We start from the raw sequence: 14385 nt of genomic DNA on the forward strand, positions 1-14385 counted from the left end.
ATAACAGACTGAGTGACCAATCGAGATATCACTTGACAGTGATCAAACCTTTATAAATAGCATAATCCCTCAAACCAGCATGTTTATGAAAGGAATATTGAAGTAAAAGAGAAGGGCATACTGTGGCAGCTACAGGAGGGAGTAAACCCAGGAGCTTATGCAGTGAATATACCCTCTGTGTAGGACATGCCTAAAGGGTCTTTTTCTTTGTGTGTGTGTGTGTGTGTGTGTGTGTGTGTGTGTGTGTGTGTGTGTGTGTGTGTGTGTGTGTGTGTGTGTGTGTGTGTGTGTTTTGGGGGGTTGTGTGTTTGTGGGCATGACAGAGGAAGAGAGTGAGCGAGAATGTAGGTCTGGCAAGTACACGGCAAAGTACACACACACCTGTTTGTCGGAGTAACACAATGTCCCACCATGAAGTCACTGAAGTCACTGAAGCCATCAAGCCACTGTGCCCAACAGCACTTCTCTATAAGCTGTATGATCTGACAGTTTTATTCTATTATATTTTAGATTATTGAACATTTAGTTGTTCGATATTACTATATTATTATTGCATTTTTGCATATTTTACCCCAGGGATGGAAAACGTTGCACAGTGGGCCGGTGTGATGGACCATGAGACAGGACAAGAAGAGAAAACCCAGGTAGGTAAAAGCTTTATTCCTGCTGTGGCTTTTGCAGTCATTCTCCTGTTGACTCCTAAAATGATAATTGTTTGACACCCCCTTTCTCTCTCTGCCAGCACAGACTATATAGTATATTTTTCTGTTGTTATCACAATATCAAAATTCCAAAAAGTTCTTAATGAGAAAAATTAAAAACATATGAGTAAGTGTTGCAGGTGTCGTGCTTGTTTGACATTAAATCTGATAACTAATACAAAAATGTGACTATGAACAGCACATGAGAGGCATTTTATCTGAAATGTTTCTATTGCTATGGCCAAGCCTGGTTTGCACTATGCTGTGAATTTGTTTTGACATTAACACTGTCATTCCCGGCTCTCAACACCCCATAGCTTGCTTGGCACCGCTGCTTCCAAAGCCAACATTCCCTCGCTGATCTAGGTTTTCAAACTGTGTTTGTTATTGTTCCCGTCATTTTGCAGGTAGATGAGAGAACGGGCAGAATCTCGTTGGACCTGTGCGGCGAGAGTTTGGACCTGAGTGCAGAACAGGATAACTCAGAGCTGGGCAAAAGAAAAAAGAAGACCAAAAAAACATTCATGCCCAGGCTGTCTGTGGAAATGCAAGTGGTGAGAATGATTTTCAGAAGCTGTGTCTTCATGTCAAAGATGTATAAAGTGAACCTCTGCCTCTCCTGCTCCTCTGTGTGTGTCTGTGTGGACAGATAGAACCTGTGGATACTGCAGAATTCATGAACGCAGCCAGTGAGTGCAAACTGGATATCATAGACAGGTATCTGGAAGATGGTGGGAACCCAAATGCCCACGATGAGGTAGGGCTCTCCCTGCATCACAGTAAAACATGAATAAAATATAGCATGCTAAAATCTCAGCTAATAATATATTTACATTTGCCAGCTGAAGAGGACAGCACTCCACCGCGCCTGCCTGGAAGGACATGCTCCAGTTGTCCAAATGCTTTTAGGAAAAGGAGCTGATATCAACTTAAAAGATCAAGTAAGACGTGTGTGCACGCTGTAGGTTTGTAAAGATGATGATGGGATTGAGTGAGATTATCTTCTCAAACTAAAGCTCCTGGTTCTAGTGACCTGATGCCTGCACTACTAATGGGATGGGATTGGGGGGGTGGGATGGGGGGTGGTGGCTCCTACTGTGTTTCAGCTGGGCTCTAGGGCCATACACTGGGCCTGCAGAGGGGGAAACCTGACGGTTGTCGAAGTCCTGAAGAGCCACGGGGCTGATCTTAATGTTAGAGATAAGGTAAATGTGAATTTTAGTGGGCTCTGCATTTGCACCAGACCACAGTCAGCCTCTAATTGAATACGAGTTTGCACACATTCCCACAATCTCAGATTATATCATTGTCTGTACTGCAGTTGCATAGCACACCTCTGCATGTTGCCACGAGAACAGGCCACACCTCCATTGTGGAATACCTGCTGTCTTGTGGGGCCTTAATCAACTCCAGGGACAGGGTAGGTGGCAACTCCGCTCCACTTCTGTGCTTCATGACCTCTACAGTTTATTTAAGTCATTAACAAAAATGCTTTTTTTAAAACCTGGTTTTAGGAAGGTGACACAGCCCTGCATGATGCAGTGCATCTCAACAGATACAAGATAGTGAAGCTGCTCATAGTTGCAGGAGCTGACACAAAAATAAAAAATCATGTGAGTTGTTTTTTTTTCCATCTTTAATTCTCATTAGTGTGCAGGTTAGCATGGGTGTGAAAATGTAAAGAACCTGGTTCACAGGACGGTTTTGATTTCCATATGTGCAAATACAATGCTAGTTTGGTTATCTCATAATAAAGTGAGACAATGATGACAGTTTGATTTTTGATTCATACAAAAGGCAGTTTTGATCCAAGTCAAGAAATGTAGTTCAGCAGCACCTCATAAACTGTCAGACTGGTGCATTGTTTTTTGGTTGAGTTGTTTTTTTAAATGAGCAAGATGTAAGGTGTGATCTTTAGATGTGCTTCTGTTTTCTTTGAACAGTACTTGCAGTTTCCTGTCTTCATGCTAAGATATTAACACTGTGGTGCATATGACATAATCACAAGTGTCACGTTCAGTTTCATGCCAGTGTCACACCTATTCATCTCTTTAACTTTTGCTAATTTGCAAACTAAAGGGACCAGGCCTCCACCGCCTTACACACACAAACCACTAGGATTTTTAAATCTAAGCATTATATTTGTTATTACACTTTATTGCCACTATTTTAAAGCATATTTACTGCCTGCATATTAAACGCTAACATGGTTTTTGCTCACATCTCAACACTCTGCATGCTACATACCTCAGTGGTAACAAAGTGACAGTGTGATTACAGGAAGGACTGACAGCAGTGCAGCAGGTAAAACAATGGCAGTTTGACATCGTGGAGACCCTGCAGAGGCTTGAGAAACTAAGGAAGGTGGGAGTACTGTCGCCTTCTAACAACTCAGGGGAGGAGTGAACAGTGCAGCACAAAGCTCTGCATCTGTGCAAGGATCACCTCAGTTTACATTGCAACTGAGTGGTTACAGTTCTGCCGCATTGAACTTAAAGCCAGCAGATATCCTGGGATTGTTGAGGCTCTCAGTGAGCTAAAATCCACCTGGTTGACGATCCACCCTTGACTTATTTTGTATATTCTTTCTATATCACTTTCTATGAGCATCTGCCTCAGGTTCTCTCTATATAAATATATTCTGTACTTCTATGTAGTGCTGTGTAAATGATATTTGCATCTGCGTTTCCAGGACGTTACTGTAAAACCTCTAAATCAGTCTGAAAATATCAGTTGGGAATTAACATTAATATTAAAAAGTATCTGCTTATTTAAAACAGTAAGAAAACAACTCACAAGTGAAAAAAACAAAGGCAGCCTCGGGATTTTGAAACGAGGTTTAAAAGTGCTTAATATTGTTACGAACACTCTGAATATTTCACATCTGATTTGGGATGCTTTTGAAAGTTAAATAAAGCTGACAGAGATGGGGACTGTGTAAAAGTTGTTTTTGAATATACATTAGAGGTCCTTCTTTTATTGAGCCAGTGGGCCAGGCCAGAGAACGCATTAGCCCTGTGTTTGAGACGCCAGCTGACAGCAGCAGAGATGATGGGTATGCCTCCCGCTAAAGTCAGAGATTCAGCAGGAGCTCAGCAACATATTTTCCTTCTATCATCAGAGGCTCAAATGTTCCTGAGGGACATTTGTCATACACGCTGGGGAAACAATTTGCTGCTCTGCTTATACTGTAGTCTTTTAAGTACAGTAGCATATTCTAAAAATAGCCAGCACAGCTTCCTAAACAAATATTGTGGTACTGCTGTATTTCTCACAGTGCTGGTGTAAAATGTTGTTTTTTCATGTATCACTGTGCTTCTTGTAGGCAGTGCATCAGATAAACTATCACACACAGACACGTTTCCTGTTAAAAGCAATGCTGTGTAACTGTCAGGGACACTGGGGAAAACATACCACAAACAATAGAAGGTTATTCACACCGTGTGCAAGTGTTATAGTTTTATTTTGTCGACCCAATCTTAGCACGGCTTTTGCTAATCTGTGTATATCAAATGAAAGTTTTAGAAAAGTGATTGTTTTACTTTTTGAGGTTTAATGTTCTCAGCTCTTTGTGAGTTGCATGCTGCTTTGTTGCGAGTTAGGGCTGGAATGATGTACAGCGAGAAAGAGGGGGATGGGGAAGCTGGAGGTTTTCCCTCTGTGTTGTTGCTATGGTGGAACCGAAATCCAGTGGAACCTGTTTGTGAGTGAAATGCAAACATCTCTCCCATAATTTACCCTCTACGTTAGAATCCCTGAGAAGCTATGAAATAAAAACTAAAGCGTTTCCTGTTTCTTTGTTCAATTCAAATACTGTGACACTCAATGAAAAACACGTTTCGCTTTCAGCAAAAAGATCTTTATTAAACACATCCACTGGTTGCCACCTCTGTGAGACTTATTCCAGGAACGTTACAGGATATTGTGCAACAGTTTTCTCTGAGAGCACTCAAAGCAACATTAAATCGTTACTGAACAAAAACCTAAGAACCGAAACGATGTTTTCCAGGCAAGTGAAAATCTGGGCAGGCACACTTTTAAAGCACCATTTGTTTCCATTCGAGTGTATCCAGTTTCACTCAGGCAGAAGTGTGGAAGCAAAGAAGGCTTGAGGAAGTGTTGTGTCTAATGGAAAAGAAAAAGAAAACCCTCTACGAGATCTGCAGCATATTACACTGTTTTCACACAGTTCAACCCTTAAAGTGTGTTTTATAAAGTGGTACTAATGCATTCACTGTACTGCTGTCTTTGTGATTGTTCTTTCCACCGTGCTGCCATTCCAAAGGGGCGTTCAAAGCAACAATGCAAGATTGTGAATTGATTTTCTTTAAATTCGATAACAGCAGTGAATGCCTGTAAATGTGTTAAACCATGCTCGAAACATCAGACATATTTAAAGCAGAATCTGATTTCAATTCCCTGTTTAATCTGCAATTTGTTCTTAATGATTGCTCTTTATTGTTCAGGAAAACATGACACTTGACTGTTCTGGAGTTCAGTAGCTGTATCTTCTGTCTGTCTTTGGTTGAAGCGCTGTGTAGGCAACCCTAGACAAACCATCTCAACAAATGCTTTTTAAGGCCTATTAACTGTTCAAGTACACGGAAATAATCAGAAGTCACAGGTCGGCTGTGATCAGCTATAAAGGTTAATAATAAATTCTTAACACGTTCTTTAACTACACTGTGTTAAATAATGCAGTAGTACAATTTTCCACCTGACCAACAATTCATTCCAGAGGTCGAACCAAACACAGTCACAGACGATGACTATCTATACATATCACAAAAGGACTACACACGTTACAAAGTGAAATAGATATCTGATTTATTAATCATTCAATTTGCTGCCTTGTTTAAGATTTAGGTCCATAATTGAGTGCATTTAGTTGTGATTTCCACTGTAAATGTGACGCGTTGATGGGAGCTAAATCCTCAGCACCAGCTTAGCGATATGTCTCGGAGCAAAGGCGTCAAGAAGGGAAAGAGAGGGCGTTGTGCGTCTTTTGTTTTTGTTTTTTTAAATCAGACAACCTTGAACTACACTCTTGCACAAAAATGTCTTTAAGGCAAACGTGAATACTGATTTTCAAAAGGGGGAAAGTGGAAAAATGGATCCCTTTTTTTGTAAAGTTAGCAGCAGGATTTTCAGTTGAGGGTTTGGCCATTGGAGTGTTCTCAGAATCATTTACATTCACCTGGTTTCGTCAGCGCGCTGTGTGTGTCTTTTTCCACCCGTCAAACTTGTTGAATGCTTTTCCTTGCTCATAACACCTTTACAAAGCCAATTAAAAACTATTTGAAATGGTGCATTGTTTAGATCTTTGTTTTAGCCCTCGGTCTTTGTGACTGGCTTCGTGGGCATGCTGTCATGAATGTGAATCATGTTGCTGCCATGCTCTTGCACATGCAAGCACGTCCTTGTGCATGTGAATGTGAAGAACAAAAGCGGACCCACTTATAAAAGCACTGCTAGTGGCACCACTAGTTAAAAATTCAAAAGGTTTCACTTTCTTGTAATAGCTTGCACCTTTTTAAGGTGAATTAATTCCACCTATAGAATTAATTTACAAACTTTTTAAAGAACCAGATGTCTCAATTTTGATGGTTTGATAAAAGAAGGCTAAGTATTCTGTAGGAAAGACAAAAAGACGATGTTCAGAACACCGGAACAGCAGCATTCACTGTATTCATAACTTGAAGTTAAAGGTGTGCTTTATGGTCTTCATATTTCATGTCAGTCTTCCAGAAAGTCATTATTTGGTCAATTTGCATGTGGATTCCAAGCCTCTGTTGAAGCAGAGCAAGGATCATGCATAACAAGAAAAAAAGTCATGGTAAAAGAAGAGATGAAGACATTGAGAGAAGAGCTGGGGAAACATATTCAAGTACAATCCCTGACGCCCTTTCAGATGGTGTTGGAACCTTGAGTGCGATTGTGTCCTTCAGGGTTGTCAAAGCGCCAGGCTGTGAGCATTGGAGGCTGAAGCCTGCGCACGCTGCACCACTCCTGGACACTTTTCTCTCTTCAGCAGCTTGTGGTTTTGAAACAAGCCTTCATTTCGTGGAACACCATGAGTTCCATCTGGGAAAGTCAGTAGCCCTGGAGGGACAGACAGAGGACGCTAAGACGCTATCACAGAGAGAGAATACTGACATCCTGATGGACAGGCTGTTCCAGTGCTGTAAAACTCTTACCATAGCCTTCAACACGCCCATCTTTGAATTCCCCTTCAAACTTCATGCCGTCATATCGACTGAAGACACCCGTGCCATGAAATTTTCCATGTGCAAATTCGCCTTCGTATCTGAAATGGTGAAAGTAAAGCATGAGTTTATTTTTTAATCAAGTACAAAATTTGTTCTCTTGTTGTTTCCACTCTTTTTGTTCACACACCTGGATCCATCTGTAAAAAGCAGTACACCAGAACCATGGAAGAGTCCATTCTCAAACTGACCGCTGTAACAGGTTCCATCCTGAAACTTGAGCTGGCCATCACCATGTCTCCGACCTGGAAAGTTCCACAACATCAAAGTGAGCAATGGCAGTAACTTCAAACAGAAGATACCATTCACTTGTGAGGAATCTAATTAAAATCAACCACCAGGTCTGTTGTGGTTTATTCCTACATAACAAATTGCAACATACTGATGGAAAACCGAGCCTACCGTTTGAACTTACAGTGTGGCCGAGGGATTTAAATTCACTTTTACCGTAGAGGTGCTTCTCATGTCACATGAGTTAGTACGTGCCTGGATTTAAATACCCCTCCACCCTTGCTCAGAGAAAGGTTTACTACTGTCCCATCTGCCTCCTGTGCACTCAGAATTACAGCAGTCTAATCCAGCAGATTTTTAGCAGGGATTTCTACTTTGGGATCCAGATTGTGAAAACAGTCAAGGAATGTACTTGCACTCCCCTCCTAGAAGCCTGTGATCCACTACTGAAGCTTATAATCACATCAGAGGGCACACACCTGCAACTGGTTTAATCCACGAAAGCCACACTGAAAATGCAGGTAGAGCAAAATTTGTTGAATACAATAGGTTAAGTTGTGTTGTTTTTATGTAAAAGCAGCTGAAAATCTTAACAAACCAAATGACAAGAGAAAATTACTCTGGGATTGTCTTATTCCTAGCATATTGGCTTAGTTTCTCAGAAGCAGCTGACAGAGGACACTAAGATTTCCAAAACAGGTCCAAAGTCTAATCCAGACAAAGCCAGAGCTAGCAACTCAGTCGCTGCTTGTCTTGGGTTACCAGTGCTTGCTAATTGGGATTTGACTAAATAGCTTGAGCTTGCATGTCACTAAATGTAGCATCACTGTATGTGTGTTAGAGAGATTTAAAACAGAGCAAGCATCCTGTGATATTTTAGACAGGTGAAAATTTGGACAAAGATGTTTTCCCCACAGCTTTATGATAACCCTGCCTTTGGTACTTTCCTGCTATTTCCCTGTAATAACATTATTTATGTAAATACAACTCACTTACAAAGCTCTCTGTTATGTGTACTCTGAAGTTAAACATCCAGCACAGATGGGTGAACATCAAGCTCAGTGAGGCAGCTTACTTATTACCTTATCTAATGGATGCTGCTTTAGCTGATGCTTTATAATTTACTAAAATTATTTAAAAGTTATTGAAATATCTGGAAACATGCAAGGAAATATACAGGTCTAAAAAGCTTGAAAGTTAGTATTTGCTGTGCCCAACACAACCTGAACTCTCTTAGACAAGCTTTCTTTCCTAAGAGAGCAAAATATCTCTCCAGGCCTTTCAAAGTTCTTCTTTGGGGGTCGCCGGGTCGGCTACCTTTTGTTCTGTTCTCTGTCAAAATTATCCCACATTGCTTTAATAATGTTGAGGTACAAGCTCTGGGGGGGCAAATCCATAAGTAACAGTGCTTCATTGTGTGTTCTTCTATCCAGGTATGCTTTTACTGCACTTCCAGTGTGCTTGTGATCATTGTCATGCTAAAAAATGAAGCCCTTGCCAATCAGATGCTTTCTAGATGGCACTGCATGGTGGATTAAAAAAGTATATCTTTGGTATTTTTTGTAGATTCAACTAAAGAAATGGGAAGAAATTGCGTTTTTGTAACAGGCTGCTAGTAATAAAGTGCCTAATGATCCAATTTAAAATGTTTTTTTTTCACCTGTTCAGTGGATTAATAAAAAGAAAAAGAAAAAAGACCATTCCTCTGAAAATGGTCAGTTACCAGAGCTGGACTAAAGATTAGTGAAAAAGCAGCAGAAAAACTTAAAAGCTGATAGCTAAAGCAACAGCACCTTGGAGACATATTCTAAACACACTACCATAGCTACAAGTGACAGCCTGTCTCCCTTGTATTAACATAATCATGTCTGGACATCCTTTAAGCTTTCTTTAAAACTGAAAAGTGGGATTGTCTTGCCTTCTTTCCACTCGCCGTGGTACTCTTCCCCACTAGCATAGGTGAAAGATCCTCTGGTCAGAGTCATGGTTTTCCTGTCAGCACACAAACACACTCTGAGTCACTCTTTGACTGAGTTAAAAATGCACACACATGTACTTATGAGTAGAAATTCCTTTTGGGATTATTAGTCCCTCTGTCTATGGAACAGGAAAGTAATTTCCTCTTTGGTACACATATATACTGTAGGGTTGGAGACCTCAGTCATAAAGCAGACGTGATGAAAGCAGAATGCTTCTAATAGTCTTTAAAGGATTACCTTACTATGATGATCTTTTTCTTTAATCAGTCATATTTAGTAAAGAAAGACAAATAAATGCATTATCTAGTAGGGGATTATTTTAACTTCATACGCTTCCTATAATTAAATAGCACACGGGGGAGGGGAGCTATTTGATGCACCCCAAAATGAAGGCTAATAATCAAAAAGGCTTTATAAAAAGGCAAAGGCAAGTCACATCTGATCCCATAGCTGCAAAAGCACAACTCTGATTATAATACAGTGCATGCTGGTAGCGGTGACGCTGGGGTATGCCCAGTTGTGAGGAACGCCTTTTACAAAGGTTCAGACCCTGGAAGCGTTACTGTAGCATGGATGCAGACATACACCAAAGATGATTGCTATTTAATGGTTAATGACGCTCTTCCTTTAAAAGAAATAAATGATAATGTGTACAATGTACAATGAGAGTGAGGTGTAATTTCATCCGTGATGTCAAACGAATAAATAATTGATCACACCAACACTGAAACGTTGTTGGAAATATCCAACTTAGGTTGCCAATATGTTCTGAGCGGTGCAGTTTTCACTTACATAACATGTTGCTGAAAAGGCTGTCGCTTTTAATGACAAAGCCTAGGTAGATCTGATGTAACCTATATCTCATCTACAAGGGGGGAAAGGCTGCACACCCGTTAACGCTATAATTTACCTGCAGACTACGTTTGTCGTCTCTGAAGCATGGAAACCACCGTGCAAGAGCGGAGGGGCGTAAAAATATGAAAACACCGGCTGAGAGACGTTTGTCGCATTCAGGTCCTCCTCGTAAGCTTGATCGAAGCAGTTGTCCCAGACACGCTTTGGAAAAAATGCTAAAATCGTCATTCTTTTGGATTCATTTGTTTGCACGTTGAATTATAAGGTGGGAAATTCCCATGTTTTATTTTTTAAACCCTATTTGGTTGCTATCAAATGTTTTATAGTTGTCGACTTTTTGTTGGTGGCCACCCTTCCGCTAAGGTTTAATAATTCCGGCATCACGTGAACGTAGCATTACAACGCCGTTGGCATAGTGTGCTGCAGGTTACAGACAGTGGCAGACATATTTATCATAGAATGATGCTGGGCATTTTTCTGAAGCTGTTTAATTATTTTTGTCATTATTGTTGGCCAATGCTGTGTTTTATATAGGACCAAACATGCTATTACTACTAATACTACTAAATTCTTACTATTTTTAAAAATCTGATTAAGATGTCGGGATTTTATTTTAGTTAGATGGCCAAACTCCCTGTCCTAGCTCATGGTAGCCTACTGATGTATATTGCAGAGGTTTTCTTAATAATAACCTAGTCACTTTATTTAATACTACTGGGCTGCACTCCCTTTTGCCTTCACAACTGACTTCACAACAATTCTTCATGGCACGTAATTTAACAAGGTGCTGGAGACCTGGGTCTATATTGACATGATAACCTCACACAGTTACTGCAGAATTGTTGGTTGCTCATCTATGATGAATCTGGCAGTCTATGGCAGTGAATCTGCCATCCCAGGGGCGCTCTATACTGGATTGAGAGCTGGTGCCTGTAGAAGCCATTTGTGCTCAGTGCAGTGACTCATTGTCAAGGAACCAGTTTGCAATTATTTGAGCTTTGTGACATGGTGCACTATCCTGCTGGAAGCAACAGTCAAAAGACTAATACAATAAAGAAGTGGATATGGTCATGAGCAATACAGAGGTGGGCTGTGGTGTTTAAATAATGTTTAACTGGTATTAAGGGTAGTAAATCACTTTTCTTCACCACTGATCAGTTTGAACTACAGGAGGTCATCTTGACCATGTCTACATACTTAAACGCATTGAGTTGCTTCCATGTGATTAGCTCATTAGACATCTGTGTTAACAAGCAGTTGAATGGGTGTCCCCGACAGAGTGACCAATGCAAACACTGGTCAAATTGAAATCTGAAACATCAAAAATGCAGAGCTACCCTCTGTGGCAACCCATTATGATAAGAGAGCTGATATATAGTCGTGGTAAAAAGTAAACACACATTTGTTCAATTCTAAGGGTTTTATCAGGACATAGTAAACATCTGCTGTGAAGCAGTGGGTTAGTGAGCTATGTTGAGCTTAAAGTCAGAATTTTCAGTGTCATGAAAGTGGTTCTCTCTTTTTACTGGGCTAAATTATCATGGCAACTTATGCAAAACATATAACCTGGTTCAGGAGTGGCTTAAGTTTTGTTTAAAAATCATGTGGAAGTGTCACTTTTTCACATCTTTTATAAAATTTATAGCATTCAGTGTCATATAGATCCTCTAGGGAAACGTGTTTTATACAGTGGGATGCAAAAGTTTGGACAACCTTGTTAATAGTCATCATTTTCCTGTATAAATCGTTGGTTGTTACAATAAATTAAAAAAAGTCAGTTAAATATATCATATAGGAGACACAGACAGTGATATTTGGGAAGTGAAATTAAGTTTTTTCAAAATCAGGCAGGTGCATAAATTTGGGCACCACAAAAAAAGAAATGAAATCAATATTTAGTAGTTCACCTTTTGCAGAAGTTACAGCCTCTAAATGCTTTCTGTAGGTTCCAATGACAGTCTGGATTGTGGTTGAAGGTATTTTGGACCATTCCATTTAACTCACACCATAGATTTTAAATAATATTCAGGTCTGGGGACTGAGATGGCCATTCCAGAACGTTGTACTTGTTCCTCTGCATGAATGCCTTAGTGGATTTTGAGCAGTGTTTCGAGTCGTTGTCTTGTTGAAAGATCCAGCCCCGGCGCAGCTTCAGCTTTGTCACTGATTCATGGACATTGGTCTCCAGAATCTGCTGATACTGAATGGAATCCATGTGTCCCTCAACTTTGACAAGATTCCCAGTCCCTGCACTGGCCACACAGCCCCACAGCATGATGGAACCACCACCATATTTTACTGTAGGTCGCAGGTGTTTTTCTTGGAATGCTGTGTTCTTTTTCGTCCATGCATAACGCCCCTTGTTATGCCCAAATAACTCAATTTTTAGTTTGATAAGTCCACAGCACCTTATTCCAGAATGAAGCTGGCTTGTCCAAATGTGCTTTAGCGTACCTCAAGCTACTCTGTTTATGCTGAGGACGGAGAAAAGGCTTCCTCTGCATCACTCTCACATACAGCATCTCCTTGTGTAAAGTGCGCCGAATGGTTGAAAGATGCACAGTGACTCCATCTGCTGCAAGATGATGTTGTAGGTCTTTGGTGCTGGTTGACTCTGACTGTTCCCCACCATTCATCGCTTCCGTCTATCCGAGATTTTTCTTGGTCTGCCACTTCGAGCCTTAACTCGAACTGAGCCTGTGGTCTTCCATTTTCTCAATGTGTTCCTAACTGTGGAAACAGACAGCTTAATTCTCTGAGACAGCTTTCTGTATCCTTCCCCTGAACCATGATCGTGAACAATCTTTGTCTTCAGGTCATTTGAGAGTTGTTTTGAGACCCCCATGTTGCTATTCTTCAGAGAAAATTAAAAGAGGAGGGAAACTTACAATTGACCCCCCTAGATACTCTTTCTCATTATTGGATTCACCTGTGTATGTAGGTCAGGGGTCACTGAGCTTACCAAGCCAATTTGAGTTCCAGTAATTAGTTCTAAAGGTTTTGGAATCAACAAAATGACAACAGTGCCCAAATTTATGCACCTGCCTGATTTTGTTTAAACAATTATTGCACATTTTCTGTAAATCCAATAAACTTCATTTCACATCTCAAATATCGCTGTGTGTGCCTCCTATATGATATATTTAACTGACATTTTTTTATTGTAACAACCAACGAGTTATACAGGAAAACTATTAAGAAGGTTGCCCAAACGTTTGCATCCCACTGTATGTACAGCTGCATCCTACTAACATTACCAACAAAGCTCAGCTGTAATTCCAAAGCAAATTGTATTCAATAAGGGGTTGCAAAAAAATGCATAAATGTTTTGATACCTGATTGTAATCTGCTGCTAGATCCGGAACTACTACAAGAACACAGAAAACAGAATACCTATTTATGTAATACCTTATTTATGTAAGCCAAATTTCATTTTGGTTTACATAAATAATGCTATAGTTTAAAATGCCATGTGTTTTTGTTCAAGTTAAACTTGTATTTACCTAACTGTAAGACCTCAGGGATGTACTTACATGTACTGTAAAGGCAGTTATACACACTTTGGCTTTCTTTGCATTAGGTGGCTTGACAAAATCATGAAAGTTAGTCAGATATAAGGGCTATCACAATGATGGTTCTCAACTTTCTTTGTAAACCCAGACTTTCTGCTTCAGACTCTGAGCATGTTCATATAAATGAACTCTTCTTCCTCACAAAATGATCCCTATAAGCGCTCTGTACTCCAGTCAAAGATGGTATTAAATGACGTCGAGAGAACAGTGATAAAAAAATTAATTAAAACAAAACTATATAGAAAATAAAATACAACAGAAAAATGCTACAGTATTTCACCTGGCAATGCTCTTTATTTGTAACCTGACAGCTGTCATTAGGATTCCTTCTTTGAGAATGATCAATATAAGAAATTTTGTAGCTAATCATGAACTATTGCCATGAAGCTATTTTTCTCTAATATAGCTAAGTTAGACTCTGGTGGAGAGAGGAAAACTTAAAAACTGATAAAGGTGGTTGGCTTCAATGTCAATGTAACTTTTTGTCAATTACTTACATTCTTGCTTACTAAACCTGACACCCTTTTGCCTTGTAAGTAATTCATGATTCTAGTATAGTTACTGAGCTTTAAGCGCTAAAAAAAAAAAAAAAAAAAAAAATAGAAATAGCAGCATTTAAATTAAAATGTAAAATGTAGTCTATCAAGGAAAAGCACGCTTTAAAATAGAAACTATTTTAAAAAGTCATTACATGGGTAATACAAATATTATAGATTACTTAATTGCATTTATTTAGTTAGTTACTGATTAACAGACTGATTTAATCAGACTATCAGTTTTG

The 14385-nt window shown here is 39.7% G+C and overlaps 2 protein-coding genes across 2 annotated transcripts; one reads left to right on the plus strand and one right to left on the minus strand.

Moving 5' to 3' along the window:
• Positions 1–578: 578 nt before the first annotated feature.
• Positions 579–3706, plus strand: ankrd2 (ankyrin repeat domain 2 (stretch responsive muscle)). Its single transcript, XM_085478544.1, has 8 exons — positions 579–644; positions 1109–1255; positions 1351–1458; positions 1544–1642; positions 1808–1906; positions 2023–2121; positions 2216–2314; positions 2982–3706. The coding sequence occupies exons 1-8, from the start codon at positions 579–581 to the stop codon at positions 3105–3107; spliced, it is 843 nt and encodes a 280-aa protein (XP_085334670.1). The 3' UTR covers positions 3108–3706.
• An 838-nt stretch (positions 3707–4544) lies between these two features.
• Positions 4545–10260, minus strand: morn4 (MORN repeat containing 4). Its single transcript, XM_085476728.1, has 5 exons — positions 10088–10260; positions 9117–9190; positions 7098–7212; positions 6899–7008; positions 4545–6803 (listed from the first exon to the last, which is right to left on the minus strand). The coding sequence occupies exons 1-5, from the start codon at positions 10258–10260 to the stop codon at positions 6655–6657; spliced, it is 621 nt and encodes a 206-aa protein (XP_085332854.1). The 3' UTR covers positions 4545–6654.
• Between the last annotated feature and the right edge of the window lie 4125 nt (positions 10261–14385).

The sequence above is a fragment of the Copadichromis virginalis genome, linkage group LG13 (assembly GCF_057382275.1).
Source record: "Copadichromis virginalis isolate Kocher_CV1m ecotype Utaka linkage group LG13, C_Virginalis_male_GT1.1, whole genome shotgun sequence".
Taxonomy (NCBI): Eukaryota; Metazoa; Chordata; class Actinopteri; order Cichliformes; family Cichlidae; genus Copadichromis; species Copadichromis virginalis.

Coding starts and splice junctions, on each gene's coding strand:
- ankrd2 (XM_085478544.1), top strand. CDS start 579: ATGGAAAACGTTGCACAGTGGGCCGGTGTGATGGACCATGAGACAGGA. Junction 1,643..1,807: donor ATATCAACTTAAAAGATCAA/GTAAGACGTGTG, acceptor ACTGTGTTTCAG/CTGGGCTCTAGGGCCATACA. Junction 2,122..2,215: donor TAATCAACTCCAGGGACAGG/GTAGGTGGCAAC, acceptor ACCTGGTTTTAG/GAAGGTGACACAGCCCTGCA.
- morn4 (XM_085476728.1), bottom strand. CDS start 10,260: ATGACGATTTTAGCATTTTTTCCAAAGCGTGTCTGGGACAACTGCTTC. Junction 9,191..10,087: donor ACGACAAACGTAGTCTGCAG/GTAAATTATAGC, acceptor GTGTGCTGACAG/GAAAACCATGACTCTGACCA. Junction 7,009..7,097: donor CTTTTTACAGATGGATCCAG/GTGTGTGAACAA, acceptor TCACCATTTCAG/ATACGAAGGCGAATTTGCAC.